Source organism: Macaca fascicularis, chromosome 14 (genome assembly GCF_037993035.2).
Source record: "Macaca fascicularis isolate 582-1 chromosome 14, T2T-MFA8v1.1".
Lineage (NCBI taxonomy): Eukaryota > Metazoa > Chordata > Mammalia > Primates > Cercopithecidae > Macaca > Macaca fascicularis.
The window spans coordinates 91822758-91843201 of record NC_088388.1 but is presented as its reverse complement, the minus strand read 5'-3'; the positions used below and the strand labels follow the sequence as shown (position 1 = coordinate 91843201).

The 20444-nt window shown below is 42.2% G+C and overlaps 1 protein-coding gene across 9 annotated transcripts in view; it reads right to left on the bottom strand.

Annotated features, from left to right (window-relative positions):
• The window catches only part of FAT3 (FAT atypical cadherin 3), a 687971-nt gene that overhangs the window by 125718 nt on the left and 541809 nt on the right, over positions 1–20444 (bottom strand). For 6 of the 9 annotated variants that reach the window (XM_015435598.4, XM_015435601.4, XM_065528846.2 and 3 more), the window contains exons 5-7: positions 6609–6923; positions 3635–3845; positions 3128–3196 (exon numbers count right to left, since the gene is read on the bottom strand). In XM_015435598.4, coding sequence (XP_015291084.3) covers positions 3128–3196; positions 3635–3845; positions 6609–6923 — 595 coding nt within the window. Of the gene's footprint in view, positions 1–3127; positions 3197–3442; positions 3846–6608; positions 6924–20444 lie in introns of those variants that run through there. The other 3 variants (XM_015435600.4, XM_015435602.4, XM_074015065.1) reach the window with 2 other exon arrangements.

Below are 20444 nucleotides of genomic sequence, written 5' to 3'. Positions count from 1 at the left end.
TGTATGTTAGCTTGGCCAGAAAAGATGCTTAGGTAAGGAGGAAGGGAACAAAGAGATGAGAGTTTCCACGGCCGAAGATAAATAAGCAAGAAATCCTGAAAGCGAGAATAAAACATCTGAATATGATAAAGGAAACAATAGGTATTTAGAGAGGGGGAAAGATGTTGTCAGCAGATTGAGAAAAAATGACTCTGATGGATTAGAAAGATTTTCAAAAGGAGGATTTGGTGGAACACAGACCGTATCAATACTGAAGCAACCAGCACCTGGGAAAAGGATTTTACTTCTGCGCTGAAATAAAGATTTGGTGTTTCAAGATGTTGTTGGCTGGATGTGGGGATGGAAATAAAATCATGTTCTGTTTGGGCATCTGGCCCAGTAAGTTCAATTTGGAAAAGAAGCTTGGCTAGATGTTACCCGATTTACAGTGAAATCTCTGTGATGGAAGCATCCAGACCAGAGGGACAACCCTGTAGGTCCTCATTCAGAAACTTACAAGTGCCCTGAAACTGAAGGGAGTCTCTAGGAAGAGCGTAGCATTTAGAAATACACCAATGAAGAAACATGAAAACTGATGCCATGTTCTTGATGACGGACCCTGGGTCTATATTTAAGGTAGCTTAAAGGGACTCCTTCCAGGGAGGGCTCTCATCTGTAAACTGCCTCTCTCTTCTTGGACCAGTGATGTTTCTATTTTGTCAAAGGTGCGTAGGTTGCCATGGCCGGTAGCACAGTGGAAGGTCACACTGACTCTGAGTAGGTTCCAGGAGGCATCAGTAGGGTTAGCATAGTGGCTGCCTGGGGTATCTCCATCACTCACCATAGTTTATTCCACTCATCCTGGGTTGGTAGCAACAGAGATTGGCAGGAGGAAGGAATGAGGACACATGGGCCTTAACCATAGGGGTTAAGAGTGGAGACAGGATAAGCACAAATGAAAAAATACAGCAACACTCATCATGCTGACATGAGAAACTTGCAAATCAGGTTACATGCAGTACTGCTAGGCATGCTTACCTACAGACAGTCACACACACACACACACATGCAGGAACGATGAAGAGTTGCAAACCTGACCTTGATAACTAGGGTCAAGCAGCTGGTGAGACTGACCATTACAGAAAGGCATGCCAGTAGGATTTCAAAAGCAGACTACAAGTGAGGGCATCCCGGGGCACATAGGTGGTAGGTGGGATGTACCACGGGTCAGCAGGTTGCGTGCACGGATCATGCCAGGGAGAGATGTGACACTGTCCGGCTGTAGAGGTGCTTGGAAACTGGAGTGTCCAAGGAGGAGGGAGAAAAATCAGTGGCTGATAAGAAAGGGTAACTCATCTCATCTCAGGACAGCACACTAGACATTCTGTTGCCTATTTGGTTTCTGCTGCACTCTCCTTTAGGTTACTTAAAAGAAATCACTTTTTTTTCTTTTACTGTTTTTTTTTTTTTTTTTTTTTTGAGACAGTCTTGCTCTGTTGCCCAGGCTGCTGGAGTACAGTGATGCAATCTCAGCTCACTGCAACCTCCGCCTCCCGGGTTAAAGCAATTCTCCTGCCTCAGCCTCCTTAGTAGCTGGGATTACAGGCACCCGCTATCAGGTCCAGCTAATTTTTGTATTTTTAGTAGAGACGGGGTTTTGCCATGTTGGACAGGCTGGTCTTGAACTCCTGACCTCAAGTGATCCGCCCACCTCAGCCTCCCAAAGTGCTGAAATTACAGGAGTGAGCCACTGTGCCTGGCTAGAAATCACTGTTGCACATGTCTCTGGAAACCTGGCACTAGTGGCACTGTTAGAACTGAATTGCACTTTCTGTGACTCTGATTGGGGGTGGAAGTGAAGAAATCATTAAAGGTGACTGTACAGACAACCAGACCATGACTACGTGCAACCCTTTGTTGTGCCAAGAAAGAAGAAACTGCATCAGATAATATCTTACGAGCTGAAAGTTACTGAGAAGATAAAGAAGTGGAGACCCCTTTCATGGATTAGAAGAAGTTTCATTTCAAATATGTTGAGTAGGAATGAAGAGAGAAGTGAAAGCTTGGTGTGAGGATGGCCATGTACAGGATGGCATGATTAATACCAAGTAAGTAAAACGAAAACGTTCCACTGTCATTCCATCAAATGAAACATGTAGAAAACAGCTCTTTACTTTTTGGAAGTTCAGAGGACTCTCTACAGAGGTTTGATTGCCGGCCATGGGGCATTCTTTTTCTGTGCCTTGTTACAACCGTTGTGGAACTTTCTAAATGCTTATCCCAAGCACAGCGATTCCTAGGGGGAGAGGCATGTTCCTGCCCATCCTATCCAGGCAGTGACATGGGGAAGGAAACGATTCCCCCAGACCAACTCTCTCCTGGATCCCCTGCCTCCCACTGAGAAGCGTGGGAAGTCAGCTTTAGCTCAACGCAGTGTCGGATTGGGCAACACACACTCTCCCCTCTGTTTTAGCAACAGCCTGTTTTGTTTCCTGGTCCTCGGCACTCATTTCCTCTCCAGTGCCTCTCCCTGCTGGTTTGTCAAGGGCCATAGTGCTGTTTTGCCCTTTCCTTTTGCAGCCTGGCGTGCTTGCTTGCTTTCTTTCAAGGAATTTAAAGGTTGGCTCCCAGGGTCTATCCTGCATGCTTCCATCTGCTTCCTCTATTCGGCTTGCGGGGGAGGCTGACTGGCTATATATCTAGGTTCCATTTCCTGCCCTTCCTTTTGCGGACGACAGCCAGGGGACTCTCCTGATGGGGCTATTGGTGTATGAATGGTACTACCGCTGCAAAACAGAGGGACTGGAATACATTTTAATTTCTTTTTCAATTGGAAAAGGCCCAGTTAAATAAACCAACCTACAAAAAGATAAAAACAAAACAACAAAAAGCCCACATACCTCAAAAGCAAAGAAACAAAAATCAAAACAAACCCCCCCAAAATCCAAACCCTATCAAACTCGAACAAAGGAAGTCATTGGATACGAGTAACGCAATAGCTGTTAGAGGCATATATGAAATCTGTGGGCTGCACTTCAGCCTGTCACAGGCAGTTATGAAAGATGTAATTCAATTTGCTTAAAAAAAAAAACCGTAAAAGGCAGATTGGATAGCTGTATTTTAGCAAATGTGTTTGCACTAAGGGTACCTTCTGTTGAACAGTTCTGCCCACAAGCTGTCTGTAGAATATAGAACATCTCTCGAGCATGCTTGCCACCTTGAAGCAGGGCAGTCGGGAGCAGAAAAAAAAAAAAGAACAGAATGCAGAAAAAAGGTGAAGAAAAAGAGAGAAATGAAGGACAGCAAGTCTAGTACCATCAATACATTTAGAAATGAGATTAGCCAAGTGTGACAATAGAATTTAAATGACACACAGAAAGACATTAAGATTGCAGTAAATAACGTACTATGGAAAATCCAGCCAGAGAGCACTTTCGGTTCAGCTTAGCTACAGAGTTGGAACGAAAGCACAGGTCGATTATTCATTTTACTGGCTCTTTTGCATTCCAGCACTATACATATTTTAATCTTGGCACTAATTGTTAGTTTTTTGTTTTCTTTCTTTTTTTCTTTTTCTTTTTTCTTTTTTTTTTTTGCTAGTTGCTTCAGTCAATTATTACATTGCACGATACTGCTCTGTAAGACTCGAACTTACCAACTATGTCAAACCACAGAGGGGTGTTAGCTGGCTGCACAGACACCACCCCTACAATTTCAGTCACTCTATCACTTTCCATGACTGTGAAGTTATAAAACGGCTCATCGAAGGTCAATGGTATAGGCGAAGGGGGTGGTTTCTTAATCCATTCAATGTGGAGGCGGGCCGTGGAGGATTTCTGTGGGCGCCCATTGTCCACTGCCTTTATCTACTCACACAGGGAGAGAACAGAAAGATGTCTCAGACCTCTGATTGTTGTAGAGTTTGGATCTGTCACTCATGTTGCTGGGCCAAGAGTCCATCTTCAACACAGTGTCAGAAAGGGGAAGAAAGGAGCAGAGTTCTGGGGAGAAAAGGCTTGGGAATGGAGGGGAACAACCCAGCCATGTGTAGACCTTGCACCATGTTTGCCAGCGGCTCTCTGGACCACCGTCAACGTTACAGATATGGAGATCTTGAAAGACAAATGCTGCACTTACAGTTTGTGGTGATTTGTGGCCCTGAATAATAGTTACATGAATAGAAATAGCTAATTTGATTCCTGATAGCATGATCCTGAGCCTCACCTTTGGTGGTGATATGTGAAAGGGAAGAAAGTGCATTGTGAAACCTTATATGTGTGTGAATGATATTTGCAGAAATGTGTGTGTGTATGTGTGTGTGTGGTTGTGTTTTGCAGTGTGTGGTTGTGTTTCTCAGCTCCTTCCTTCTGCTCTTTGTGATTGATAGCAGCACAGGATCCCAGGAGCAAGATAGAGTGGGCTGGGAAAGGGAGCAGCCTGGAGCTAGCTGCCTTGAGGACCTTCAGTTTTGCCATCTGCAGAAAGGTAAGAGAGAACTCTCTCGATAGCACAGTCCCTGGAAGCAGCGTGGAAGGGAGGACAGGGCTAATGACTCTCCTCTGTGGTCATAATTAGCTGATATAAGGGCTGAGGAAGCAAGTCTCCCCACCCAGCTGGGAAGGGTGAAGAGTCCAGGTGAACTCTGGACTCAAATGGGAGGGTCAAAAGCTCCAAGAAGCAAAGGCCAAAACAAAACAGAAATAAAAATAAATTTTTAAAAGGACTTTCAAGTATTGCATTTAAAAAATAACATTTATAGGAACATAACTGATAGCTACAGCCTTTCCAAACAGTGACAATGCATAGCACCCTCATGCTATGTGTTCATGAATGATTGCTTTGCCCTAGAATATCCCTGTGGGGTGAGAAAACTTGAGGATACATGTCTTAAGTCAGGTTCCCCCAGGAGCTAAGACAGGTATTTGAGTACAAATGGTTTTTTGGGGAGAAGTGCTCTCAGGTGAAAGGGAATAGAGATCAGGGTGGGCAGGGTGGGAGTTAAATCAGGGTGTGGTCCTGGCTGACCAGAGGGATCCCATGGGGAGCTCTGAACCATTAATTGCACCACAGTTGAATCCAACTTGAGGCAAGGGGATTGGACTTTTGTATCTGGGTGTCAGTCAGTCAATGGCTGCTAGACTGGAGGCTGGGAATGTAGACTTTCTTTCACCAAGAATCATCCAAGGATGACTCTCTGGAGAAGAGGGCAGCTGTGAGCCATTGATAGCCAATACTTGCAGCAGTTGAGGGACAGATAAACCAGTCTGAGAATGGGAGCTGGGCAGGACACCAACAGTATCCACTTGAATCTATCCAGTCCTCAAAGATTCCCAAACTGCAAGTCTCACACACCTGCAATGGCACATAGCACATCAGAGCTCCTAACAGTAGAAACAGAGCTGGTGTTTTACTGTAGTTTTTTTCTCTGCCCACTGTTCTGGCCACATAACTGAGCACAGCAAGGAACCCACATCTAGACCACAGGAAAGAAAGGATAAATCAAGAGACTCAGGCCATCATTTAAAATAATAAAGGACAGACCTAGCAGAGAAGGATAAAGACAAAGAGAAGAGTGGTGGATGGTGCTGACTTTTTTTTTTTTTTTTTTTTTTGAGACAGAGTTTTGCTCTGTCACCCAGGCTGGAGTGCAGTGATGTGATTTCAGCTCACTGCAACCTCTGCCTCCTGGGTTCAAGTGATTCTTCTGCCTCAGCCTCCTGAGTAGCTGGGATTACAGGCGTGCACCACCATGCCCAGCTAATTTTTTTTTTTTTTTTTTTTTTGGTAGAGATGGGGTTTTACCATGTTGGCCAGGCTGGTCTGAAACTCCTGACCTCAAGTGATCTGCCTGCCTCGGCCTCCCAAAGTGCTGGGATTATAGGCATGAACCACCGTGCCCAGCTGGTGCCAACTTTTGGTAGTTGTTGGGACCCTGGACCATTCTCATTGCTTGTAAGGATACCAGCTGCCTTTCTGGAATAGGCACTACCTGGCTAAAGTGGTTGGGGTCGGGGGAGCACACTGGCACTGTAGATACAGGAGCTTTAAGTTTCTACATGAGATGGTTCTCATGCTTGTTTTCACTTTTCTAATTTAATAAAAAATTCAGTCACTTTACACGTGAGTTTTCCCAGTTTTGATGGAATAAACATCATTGTGATTTGTGTCTCACAATTTACACAGCTATATCCATGCTCTATCTCATTGTTGATAATTTCAAGGTTGTTTTCTATGGGAAGTCACGGGGACATGGTGAGAGATATGTTCAGTGGTGCGTAGGATGTGTTGCCCTGCTGTTCCCCTACCTTTAGTTTACATCTATGTTCAGCACTTTGAGGATGATTTAGGGCTGCAGAAAGAGTGGTTGAGTATGTGGTGAAACAGGCTGTGGCCTGGGAATGGGGGAAAATGCTGACAGGACACAACCAAAGGAAATTGTCTCGTCATTTAAGAATATCAGTGAAACAGGCAAGAGTTCTCACCTGCACTTGCCTCCCAGAAAGAACCCTTCCACAGATGTGTGGTTTCACTTTTTACTCTAAAGATTTATTGCTCAAAGGAGTATACTCGAATAAGAACATAACTACTTCCCCCCATCCGCCGTGCTGCTGCAGTTTGGAAGGTCTTACCGTTAGGATGTCATAACTCCCTGCTGTAAACTGCTTTCTAGAAGAAACCATCCCAGTTTTAGGGTCAATAAAGAACTTTCCATCGTCATTCCCATCCACAATACTGTAGGAGATTTCTGCGTTGGGGCCCTCATCTCTATCAAATGCAAAAGCCCTGTAAATGGGTTCTCCTCTCTTCTTTCGGTCACGTTCCGGCAGCTTGATCTGGTAGACCTTCTCTGGGAACTGGGGCTTGTTGTCATTTTCATCTAGAACCTGAACCACCACCCAGATGGTTGACTGTTTTGGAGAGGGACCACCATCCGTCACAGTCACCTGAAAAAGAGAGTATGATGTGATCAGAAAGGAGAAAAATTATTCTTGCTATTACACGTTAACCATGGGTGTTTCTTTTAATGCATGAACAATGCTATACTATCCAAATTCTTTTAGTATTCATTTTCTTCTCTCTTTTTTCATCTTTCTAGAGACTGAATTGTGTTCCCCTTAAAATTCACATGTTGATGCTCTAACCACCCATGTGTGGTTATTAAGATTAAATGTGATCATAAGGATGTCCTGATCTGACAGAACTAATGTCCCTATAAAAGAGGAAGAAACCCTAGAGATCCTATCTCTCTCTGCCATGTGAGCACACAGAAGAAGGTAGCTGTCTGCAAGCCAGGAAGAGAGCCCTCACCACAAAATGAGCCCTGCTGGAATGTTGACCTTGGACTTTCCAGTCTTCATGCTGTAGTCTGAATGTTTGTGACCCCTCAAAATTTATATGTTAAAACCTAATTTCCAATGCAATAGTATTAGGAGGTGGGGCCTTTAGGTGGCGATTAGATCCCAAACCCTCATGAATGGGATTAGTGCCCTTCGAAAGAGGCTGAGAAGGCTTGCTTGTCCCTTCCACTGTATGAGGACATGGCCAGAAGGCGCCATCTAGGAGGAACAAGCTATCACTAGACACTGAATCTGCTAGTGCCTTGACTTTAGACTTCCCAGCTTCCAGAATTGTGAACAATACATTTCTGTTCTTTAAGTCATCCAGCCTATGGTATTTTGTTACAGCAACCAGAGCAGGCTAAGACACATCTCCACATGATTTGATTTTTACATTGTCATTGAACAAAAGGAAAACTGTGATATATGTTCCACTGTTTGATGTCTGATTTTAAGTACATTACAATGTCTTTAACAATCACAAAATACTTTTCTGTTTCTCTCTGGAAAATGCGAGGGGGATGTACACCCCTTCCCATGTCACTGTGATGCTGTTCTTATGTGTGCCTGTGAAAATTGAGACAGAAAAGAGTAATAAAGAACACATACATAAATAATTTTCATGGAAGATATAAAAAGACTTTACATCCTAGTGTGAATAATTTTCTTATTAGTCATAGTGATAATCAGTATGATATTAATACCTAACATGTGGATGGTGTGACACAGTTTATAACACACTCCTTCATGCATTATCTCATTCACTTTCCAAAACCTCTTCTTCAGTAAGTGAAGCAGGTTTATTTATTCCCATTTCACAGATGGGAAAACAGAGGCTCAAAACAAACCATTGTTAATAAGTGGTAAAGCTAGGTATTAAACTTTTGGAAATTCTTAATGTTCTGTTTAACAAAAAAAGTGGAAGAACCCATATTTAATCTTTAAATCATTAGCTTGAATGAAACAGATTATTACTTCCATATATGTATTTGGAAGCTGGAAAGAACATAATGATGCACTCAGCATCAATAGGAGAAAAACAACAGTAAATCAAAGCAGCTGGTCTGCTATTTTTTCACCTAATAAAACAACCTGACAGATACAACTGAAACAAAGGCCAAAAATGTGAGAAAACACATTAAAGGCTTTTTGCAAAATGGAATTGCAATCTAGTTTAGTTTCTCTTACAAACTGCCTAGGAGGATAGCTTTAATAGACTTAAGATAAATTTTCATATGAGTTTTTGCTTTCTTTGAAAAATCAATCAAGTTTCCTTCCAAGGTTATTTTCTCAATTGCTTTGTTGTGTTTCACAAAAGAACCACATCGGGACCAAAATATACCAAGGTTGGATGCTGACTCTTGAGCTAATTCCTTGACATGCCAGTTCTGAAGAGGCACATTCTGCTGCTGCTGGTGAATGCAAATGTTACACTCCCAGGTGACCTGTGTTGACCAAACACATTGATTTCTTGGCTGCTCAACTACTCTGCCTCTCTTTTCTGCTTGAGCAGCCTGTCCAAATTCAGACAACTCTCAATGTCTTCATCGTGCACAAAATCACCTCCTTGTCAATTAATGCCCTGCAATGGGCTCTGAGACAGTGTTCTGGAGCTGCTTCAGGGCCAGGTGGCTGCCAGGGAAAGGAGCCCCTCTTGAAAGCAGTTTGCTGCTCACTAGAGGATGCTGCTGCTATAAAATGCTTCTCTTTGAAGCAGACCTGGATTTACCAACCCAAGTCCTTGAGGTGTCTACCTACAGGCGGGAAGTGTGGTAGCTGCACAGCTCTTGAAGAATCTCTCAAGAGTGCTATGCGTAGCGGGTCACTTGTCACCATGTTACCGCAACCACCCAGCTCCCTCAGGCCATGAGGGCATCCTTCAGGTCCTCTTTTCTTTGGAGAGCTGTCCCTATCCTTTCTCTGGAGCTTGCCTACTCACCCTTTAAGTCCAGCTGAAATGTCACTTCCTTGAGGCTGCCTTCTCTGACCCCACAGACCAAGTGTCAGCTTTCCCGCCCTCATTCTGTACTGTTAAATCACCCTATGCTTTTCTTTTGTAGCACTTACCATTGCGGAAATTAATTAAATACATGATTCTCCACTTAAGTGGATAAACTGCATAAGGGCAAAGACAGACTGTGCTTGTTTTCTCACTGTGCTCACCCCTGTGTCAAGCCACAGAACATGCTCCATTCATGTTTATTTAATAAATGAGGCTCTAATACAGGTCCTACTTGAGCAGTCTCTTTACCCAAAGCAGTCTCACCTTGCAAAACCTTCTGAGATGGTTCAAGGCCCTTTACAACATAGCTCCAAACTGCTTTTCCTGACTTTTTGCCAATTATTCCTCCATCTCCTTACCCATGGTTTCATCTACTACCTACATGCTGTTAATTCTCCAATGTGTATCTCTTGTGCCTAAGCCTGTTTCCTGATCACCAAACCAACATGGTCAACTATTTACTAGTAATCTACTTTCTGGATCCTAGCACCCCAAAAGTCACAAACTGAAATCAATACCCTCAATCCTCCTCCTTTTCCTATGTCCATTGTCTCAATAAATGGCACCCCAATCTACTCATGCACTGGTGCACACCAGAATCCTGGGCATTCCTCTGTCTAACTATCTATATCCAACTGAACTTGGGGACCAACAGGTATCTCACACACACCCCTCGCCCCATGCCAATCTCTTCTGCCACACTGCCCTATTACAGGCCCCCCTTGCATCTTGCTTGGATGGCCACAGTAGCCTTCTGGCCTCCCTGCCTTCGGCCTTTGCCTTTGTTGTAGAGTGATAAATCTGGTCATGTCACTAACTTGCGTAATACTCTTCAGGGGCTCCTTGAGGACAAAGATCTAGCTGGATTCTTTCTGCATCCGGCCGACCTTTATGATCAGCCTGTACTCTCTGCCCCTTTCCCACCTCTATGCTCAGTTCCATGGTGAGCTTAGGAGGTCCTGAGCATGCCATGCTCTTATAGCTGCATTCCTTTGCACTGCCATTTGTCTTCATGGAATGCCCTCTCCTAGGAATATACTTGACTCATTCTAGAAGCCTCAATCCAAACATTCCTGTGAAGCCATTCCCTGCCTCCTGCAGACCTATGTAGGTGCCCTTAGTATGTTTCTATACCACTATGTGCATAGTTCTAGGACACTAATTATCCTGCATTTTAAGTGTCCATTAGCTTGTTGGTCTCCATTCAATCCTTCTAGACTGAGCAATTTGAGATCAAGAGAACTGTCTCTTATTCATTGTTATGTTCTGGCACCTGGTACAGCTCTGAGTGACAAATAAATATTCTATGAAATCAAGAATTCATTTACCTACAACTCTTCCCTATGACAATAAGTGAAAAGAACATTCAGACACTGAGGGCCTCTGTATGAAAATGAACATATAATCTCCCAAGTGCTTCTAGTGCTATGATTCTACTTATGGGGGTCAGCTAGAGGCGGACAGTTTTAACCATGCACTCTGAGGTTTATACCCACTTTACATAACTGAGAACACTACCAATCTAAAGATTATTAAGATTTTGCAAGCCAGGCACGGTGGCTCACGCCTGTAATCCCAGCACTTTGGGAGCTGAGGCGGGCTGATCACGAGGTCAGGAGATCGAGACCATCCTGGCTAACACGGTGAAACCCCGGAAACCCCGTCTCTACTAAAAATACAAAAAAAATTAGCCAGGCGAGGTGGCCGGCACCTGTAGTCCCAGCTACTTGGGAGGCCGAGGCAGGAGAATGGCGTGAACCCGGGAGACGGAGCTTGCAGTGAGCCGAGATCGCACCACTGCACTCCAGCCTGGGCGACAGAGCGAGACTCTGTCTCAAAAAAAAAAAAAAAAAAAAAGATGATGCAGAATGATTTTTAGCCACTCCTCAAACTGTGCTCACTTTTGTGAACATTCATCCAGCCTCCTGAAATGATTTATTCCCACATCTGGCTCCTTCAGTGCACTGCGAGCTACTCAAAAGCAGGAACCTTGGCTTTTTCATCCCTTTCTGAAACCTAGTGTCCTCTCGATAAATGTTTGCTGAACTGAACTACACTGCTAACCTCAAAGTCTTAATTTTCATTATTATTTCTCTGGACCCATTCATCTGCCCTGCCACATTTGTGCCTGGAATATTAATCATCGAGGATTAATGGAATCATCAATGGCATCATCAATCATTCCATCAGATTCTCAGACTTCAGACTTCATGATACTTTAGGCCTGAAACCCCCCTTGGAATTAGCCCATATGAAAGGAGTAGCAGCAGTGAAGACCAAAGCAAAATGAGCTGAGATAAATCCCCAACATCTCCTCTTCTGCATCATTTCTCATTAAGGATGCAAGAAATGCAGCATTGTTTAGAGGTGATCCATGTGTACTCTTGCTTTGCTACAACCTCACAAAAGAACAGAGAACCATCCTCACCTAGATTTTCTGCTCTTATTGTCAACCAATAATTAGTGCTGCTAGCAACTAATCCAAAGCCTGAAAGATTAATTTCTTTAAATGATAACAGCTACCACCTAATAAAAGGAGCCACAAATAGGCTGGGCGCAGCAGTGGCTCGCGCCTGTAATCCCAGCACTTTGGGAGGCCGAGGCGGGTAGATCACCTGAGGTTGGGAGTTTGAGACCAGCCTGACCAACATGGAGAAATCCTGTCTCTACTAAAAGTACAAAATTAGCTGGGTGTGGTGGCGCATGCCTGTAATCCCAGCTACTCAGAAGGCTGAGGCAGGAGAATTGGTTGAACCCGGGAGGTGGAGGTTGCAGTGAGCTGAGATTGCGCCATCGCACTCCAGCCTAGGCAACAAGAGCAAAACCGTGTCTCAAAAAATAAATAAATAAATAAATAAAACATAAAAAAAAGAGAGCCACAAATAGTTCAGTGGTCTGTGAATGCCAGGCACAGCCAGAAGGCAGGACAGTTACAAGAAGAAACATGTCTTTAAGTCTATTCCTGGAAGAAACAAGAGCTTCGTAGGACCAAAAATGGTCAGACACTGAGAATTTTGAAGTTATAGCAGCTGGTGGGAGGGCACACTTCTCACTCACTGAAATTGCCTGATGTATTTATTTTTGTTGTCTCCTTTCCCCAAGTAGAAGATAAGTATATAAACTGCCTAAGAGCAGAGATCTTGGATCTTGTCCACTGCCTTGTTCCCAGTGATTATAAGAGTGTCTAAGAATATATTCAATATTTTTAAGCCGAAGAGTTAAACTCTAGCATTTTCCTCATCAATTAGTTCACCACAAATGGTTATTTCCAGGCTACTGTATTTATAATGGAAAATCCGTCTTCAGATATTACATATCCCCCTCCCTGTTTTATACAGTGGTCCGCTCCTATCTTTGGATTTGCTTTCCACAACTTCAGTTACCTGTGGTTCAGCACAATAAGTTATTTTGTGAGACAGAGAGAGAAAGAGATCAATCACATAACTTTTATGACAGTATATTGTTATAACTCTTCTCTATCATCATTGTCGTTGATCTCTTACAAATTACAAAGCCTAATTTATAAATTAAGCTTTGACACAGGTATGTATGTATAGGAAAAAAAATAGCATATGTAGGGTTTGGTATTATCTGCAGTTTCAGGCATCCACTGGGGATCTTGGAACATATCCCCCATGGAAAAGCGGCAACTACTTTATTGGTCCTTGACACTTTATCATTATCTAATATGTTATGTATTTCATTTATGTGGTTATCACATATCTGCTTTTACTAGATCCTGAGCTCCACAGAGAATGAATTTTCATCTATTTTGTTCAAACATATTCCTAGCATCTACAACAGTGCCTAGAATGTAGTAAGCATCCCATAAATATTTGTTGAATGAATAAATAAAATATTTATCCAGTACCTTTTAGGTAACAAGCTCTTTTTCAGGCGAACTGGGAGATCAACCACATAACCAACCAACAAACACAGATTCTGACCAAATTCACAATCCCCCATGACCTAAATCCTCTGTCATATTTGGGACCTGCAATCACATGGCCTCAGTTTTGGTATATTCGGTAAGAGGAACTCAGTGCCTTGTTTGGCAGTGCAATTGTGGTTTGATAGATTCAATTTTCACAGAGTTCTACTTAATTTTTTTAACTGACAAATAAAAACTGCAAATACTTATGATATACAACATGACGTTTTGATATATGTATACACTGTGGAATGGCTAAAACAGGTTAATTAACATATACATTACCTCACATAACTTTTTTTTGTGGTGAGAACACTTAAAATCTACTCTCTGGCAGGGTGTATTGGCTCACGCCTGTAATCCCAGCACTTTGGGAGGCTGAAGCAGGCGGATCATCTGAGCTCAGGAGTTTGAGACTAGGCTGGCCAACATGGTGAGACTCTGTCTCTACTAAAAATACAAAAAAAATTAGCTGGGCATGGTGGCGCGTGCCTGTAATCCCAGATACTCAGGAGGCTGAGGCAGGAGAATCACTTGAACCCAGGAGGCAGTGGTTGCAGTGAGCCAAGATCACACCACTGCACTCCAGCCTGGGCAACAGAGTGAGACTCTGCCTCAAAAACAAAACAAAAAACTAGTATCTTAGCAATTTTAAAGTATACAATATGTTGTTATTACCATTAGTATAATCACCATGATGTAAAACAGACCTCTCAAACTCGGTCCTCCTGCGTAACTGAAATTTCGTATCCTTTGATCATCAACATCTCCCTATTACCAATCCCTCCTGTCTCCTCTTTCACCTCTAGTAACCACTATTCTACTCTCTACCCTTATAAATTTGACGTTTTTAGATTCCACATATTTGTGAGATCATGTGGCATTTATCTTTTTATTTGAGTTAACATAATGTTCTTCAAGTATATCCATGTTGTCACAAATGACAGGATTTCTTTCTTTTTTTTTTTCCTTTTTTTTAGATGGAGTCTTGCTCTGTTGCCAGGCTGGAATGTGATGCCACAATCTCTGCTCACTGCAACCTCTGCCTCTCAGGTTCAAACGATTCTCCTGCCTCAGCTTCTGGAGCAGCTGGGATTACAAGTGCACGCCACCATGCTCAGCTAATTTTTTTTTTTTTTTTTTTTTGTATTTTTAGTAGAGACGGGGTTTCACCATGTTTGCCAGGATGGTCTCCATCTCTTGACCTCGTGATCCACCCGCGTCAGCCTCCCAAAGTGCTGGGATTACAGATGTGAGCCACCGCGCCCAGCTGATTTCCTTCTTTTCAAAGGCTGAATAGTATTCCATTGTGTATATATACAAACATAGTCTTCATTCATCCCTTGATGGACACTTATGTTGTTTCCATATCTTAGGTGTTGTAAATAGTGCTGCAATGAGCATGGAAATGCATACTTCTTTTCTTTTTTTATATAGGAAAATATTGTCTTTATTTTTTAAATACCGTTTTCAGTATCATATTTCCATAAGTTATTGGGGTACAGGTGGTATTTGGTTACATGATTAAGTTCTTAATGGTGACTTGTGAGATGTTGGTTCATCCATCACCTGAACAGTATACACTGCACTATATTTGTAGCCTTTTATCCCTCCCCCACCTTCCCCCAAGTCCTCAAAATCCATTGTATCATTCTTATGCCTTTGTATCCTCATAGCGTAGCTCCCACATATCAGTGAGAATACACAAAGTTTGGTTTTCCATACCTGAGTTACTTCACTTAGAATAATAGTCTTCAGTCTCATGCAGGTTGCTGCAAATGCTGTTAATTCATTCATTTTTATGGCTGAGTAGTATTCCATCATGTATATACATCATCTATATATATACACACACACACACACACACACACACACACACACACACACACACCCCAGTTTCTTTATCCAAGACTTCTTTTCAATATACTGATTCCATTTCCTTTGCATATACACCCAGAGGTGGGATTGTTGGTTCACACAGTAGTTCTATTTTTAGTTTTTGAGGAATCTCCATACTATTTTCTATTATGGCTCTCCTAATTTACACTGACAAAACAGTGTACAAGGGATTCCTTTCTTCCATATCCTCACCAACACTTCACAAAGCTTTTCTTAATATTAAACAGAAATCTAACTGCCTGTACTTACTATCCTAGACTGCCTGGAGCTTCCTATAGACTATTTTTACTCTTTGTAGCTATACAGAAAAAGTCAAATTCCTCTTTCACGTTGCCCCAGCAACCTGTTGTTGTATAACAGAAAATTATGTAACTTAAAATAACTGGAATCTTTTTATTGTCTTTCATGGTTCTGGGGGCTGAATGGGGGCAGTTCTTACTTGGAGCCTCTCATGCAATTGCAGTCATAGGTAGCTGGGGTTATAGTCATCTGACATTTCTGCTGGTTGATGATGGCTATTAGCTGGGACCTCAGCTGGGTTCTAAGAGCAGGTGGCCTGAAGGAAAGTGGGTAGCCATCAGTTTCTTAAGGTCTGGGCTCAAAAACTGGCATAGCATCACTCGCACCACATTCTACTGACCAAGAGTCTCAGAGTCCAGATTTAGGGGGTGGGGACATAAATCCTGCCTCTAGATGGGAGGAGGGTCAAATAACTTGGGGGGCTATATTTTAAAACTGCCATACGTATAAAAATCCTTAAATATATTTGAGAAATCTCAACCCAGGTTGAAAAACTAATTCATATAATTATCTCTCAGATGATTTATTATATATAATGAGTCCTCATTTATTATATTGTTTACATCTTTCAGGATGTTTTCCCATATACCAGCTTCCTTCTTAAAACACGATGGCCAGGATAGAACAATCGCATATTAAACTTACTCAGAAATGTACAAAGCCCCTCTGTTATCCTAGAGACAATCTCACACCTATTTCTTCAGTCGATGACTGTGCTTATTTTGGGTAGCAGCCATGTCACACAGCACTGTGATATGAATGAATTAAACTACTTAGGTCTTTTCCTAGAAAAAGCAATATATAATATAACCATATCTATAAGTGTGTGGTTTCCTTTTGGGGGTACAAGTGCAGGATTTTATATTTGTCTCTACTAAATTTCATGTTATGGAAACTTTGGCTCCCTGCACAAGGCTGTTGGGATAATCATAATGATAACAGGTAACAAGCATTAAAAGCCTGCGATGCATCAAGCATTCACTGTGAGATGCAGAGCCCTGCATGGTCTCCTTTAATTGTTACAACAGTCTCACAAGATAGGTACTGTTTTTATACCAATTTAACAGATAAAGAAACTGAATTATGAACTGGTTAAAGGTCACACTATTTTTAAGTGGCAGAGCCTTGTATGGTCAAAGGTCACACTATTCTTAAGTGGCAGAGCCTTGTTTTAAACCTGGCAGTTTTGGTTCTAAGCCAGGAATCAGCAAACTATAGCCCAAGGGCAAAATCTGGTTGCTTGTTTTCGTAAATAAAGTTTTATTGGAATGCAGCCACGCTGCAATAACATATTATCTATGGCTGCTTTCCTGCTACAAAGACATGGTTGAGTAGTTGAGGCTGAGACTGTATGGCCCACAAAGTCTAAAATGTGCCCTTTACAGAGTAACTTTGCCGACCCCTGGTTTAAAATATTATGTGCCGCTGCCTCTTTGGTTATACTGATAGCACTTATTGCATGCCTGCTTTGCTCAGTCCTCTGCTTGATCATTTACCTACGATTGTCACTTTTTCACGGGACTCCTGTAGGCATAGTCATTTCTATTCTGCAGCTGGAGACGGTGAGGCTTAGACGTTAAGAACATTTGCAAGGCCACTCAGCCAGAAAGTGACAGAACACGGGTTTGCGCCCAAGTCAGTTTGGCGTGGCAGCACGTGCTCTTTTCCCTACCCTGTGCAGCCCATGTAGAAGCATCTGTTAACCATCTGTTTAAAATTCCCTTCCCACGTGTGCCTATGGATCAACATCGAGTACTTCGATGTGCTTCTAGAATCAAGTCTCCTTTTCCTCCATTGATAATAGGGACCATCTTTGACTGGCTCCAGTCTTTTGGCACCTTTCTGTCCTCAATGCTTAACAACTGTCACTGGGTTGTGGGGTATGACTGCAACTTCTTTTAGCACCCCAGACTTGAGAACCTTATTTTGTGCAATTAGATCCTCTCCTACTATCTTGTTACATGGTTACATCATCAGCTCCCTCTCACAAAATTCGTTCTACCTTTCTTTGCACAAAAATTATTCTCCCCGATCATGGAGACGGGAGGGAGGACATGGGTGGTCTTGGTTTCTCTCTGTCTTATTTATCAGGCACTCCGTGTTAACCATGTGTAGGTACTCTTCCAAATGCTTAACAAATATTAACTCATGGATCCTTTTATCAGTCTTGGAGTAAGATGTGATTATTATCCCCACATGACAGATTAGAAACGGCACAGAAAGGTGAAGCATAGTGGGATCCAACCTGGGGTCTGGGGTCTGTGCTCTTAACCATCACATTATGCTGCCTTTCATCTAAATGCTTGTCCCACCCAACCCGTGGGCAGGCCACCTTCTCCTTCCTCTGAATACAGTTCAAACATGTCCTTTCCCTGGTCTCAGCACCACAGTTTCAGCATGTCCTGTGCAGGGATGGCAGTTATATAGCATGTGGGCTTTGGCTGCTCTATCCTGCCAGCTGCACCTGGAGGCCACAGGAAACATGAACAATTCACTGTTCATTCCAAAGGTGGAACGTGGTCTCAGACTCTTCCGAGATGGAGCTTTCCAGACAGCTGTCTCTACCAATCAATCCGCCACTGTCTAGGCGTACTTCTTGTTCTAGGTGAAACAGCCCAAATAGCACGTATTTTTACAGTTATATTGGGGTTGCCTTTATTAAATAAAATGTATAGGAGGTCATTGGCTTGAACTGAACTCCTGCACCAGGATCAACAAACCAAACCAAAATGGAGTCACGCATGCTAACGTTCCAAGTTACCAAGCCAACGCTAAGTTGTTTATCTGACCTTCAAAGAAATCAGGAGAGAGAGAGAGAGAGAACAGCCAAATCCCCAGACAGGTCAGGTTTAACTGTAACAATAAGGAAGTCCCTTTGCTTTAACCTTTGTAACTTCGAAATGAAGGATCCGCTTTCTGTTCTGTTTCTGCTTTCCTCAACCATTTTCTGTCTATAAAGCCAAGCTCCTCTGCTCATCAGAACATTCATTCTATTTTATAGAATAATATGTTGACAGATTCTAGAATCACAAATAAGAGCCAATTAAAATCTTTAAATTTGTTGTAATTTTGTTGGTCAACACTAAAACTGCATACCCTCTCCCTAGCCTGACCATCCCCCAACTTCTTCTCCAGTACTCTGTGCCTTCCTTCACTCTCCTGATTGCTGTGAGCTATTTTAGCACTTGATACTCTTCTAAGGTAGAAGACAGAGCTCAAAATAGATTTATTTCTCCCTCCCCCTCTCATTATCAAAAGTCTCAGGGTCAAGCTGACAGGTTCTGGGCAGGGAAGAAATCTAAAGATGAAGTCTTTTAAACTAAGGCAGAATATCCAACCACATGCAGCAAGAAGGCTTCCAATGTGCTGCTACATCGATCCTCTCAGCTCTTGGCTGAACGAATGTGAACTCATCTACATGGGCCACTAGGCTGGTCATCTCTGGCTGGGATTAGCCTTTCCCTTTACCTAAAGATATTATACAAATATTATCATTTTCTATGTGTATCCTAATGGGTAAAATGTTAGGATGCCCTGTGATAAGTTACTAATAGTATGTTAGCCTTCTCTTGGATCTGATTGATTTAAAACAATATGCCTAGAGAAGTCACTGGATCCTAGGGGCACAGTCTCTATGGGTAGGAATTTAGATGTTGTGCCTGTTGAAAATTAATTGTAGCAAAGATGCTTATCTATTTTCACTGTTTACAAGACCCTGTAAATCCCCACGTACGTGTGCTTGGCTGTCTCTACTTACCTGTCACCACATAAGTAGAGAAATGTATGAAGAGACCCACTGTTGAGTATTTTCCTGCCTCTGTCATAGTCTCGTATGTCCCAAAGAACCCCAGGATAAAGGGAAACTGCCTTTCCTTACCTCTGTTATACTCAGGAAAGCACAGAGTCACTAGATGTTAAGTGAACTCAAGAGTAAATGAGAGCTTAGGTATCATTTTCATTCAATCCATTTGTTTTACAGATGAAGAAACTGAGGTCCAGACAGATGTACTTCTTAGCCTAATATAATCTTATTAGAAATAACCTCAATCTTTCCAAGAGTTTGATTAGTTCCAAGCTGGCTTTTGAGCCTCAAACAAGGCTTGCATTCATAAATTGTCACCTATGTGTGTGTGTGTGTCTGCGTGTGTGTGTGTCTGTTTGTGTATGTGTGTTAATTCGATATTGCAGAAGTTTTAATTTAGGTGTTTTCCAGAATGTTGAGCTCTTAAAAATAATAAAAAAGAGAAGAATTGCATTTAAAGTAGATGTAATGTTTACTCTCCACTTTTTATCTTCAAAATGTTTCACAAACCTTAAATACTTAATCCTTTTAAGATAGTAAAAAGGTTGAAAGAAACTATCTCCTCTTTACAGGTGAAGAAATAGAGAAATGACCTTCTCAAAGAATACTCAGGAGCTGTTATAAAGGTTGAGGCTGGAATTCAGACCTTTTTGTCTATGGTCTCAGACTACTGCATTCCTGGGAAGACAAGTGCTTCCTGCCATTTCTAGAAAGAAAAGTGTACACAAACATTAAATTAAAGGGTAGGTCTCAAAGGAACAGCAACTCTTGAAGATAAACTTTCTGAAAGGTAAAGTCATTGAACTAAAATTAACCTGCGCTATCACACATGGAGAAAAAGCAAAAGAAGGCAGTATTAAACCATCTGCCCTTAATGTCATTACATGTGGTTTCTCTTATTTGACCTATGATTTGGTATTAAGAAATAAACCAGAGATGGATAGGTGTCCCAGTCACTCCCCACTCTGCTTTCCTCATTCTGTGATGCTTCAACACATGTCTCTGCTATTTCCAATGTCAGTAAATCAGTTATTTCAGGAGATGTATACTTACTATGTTGAATAAACTTGTGGAATGGTTTATAAAGGAAAGTCTTCATCAGAAATAGTGTCAGAAATAAGGAAAAGAAAGAATGAGGGTTGAAAGGAAAGAAAGGAAGAAAGGAGAAGAAAGGAGAAAGGAAGAGAATTAAGG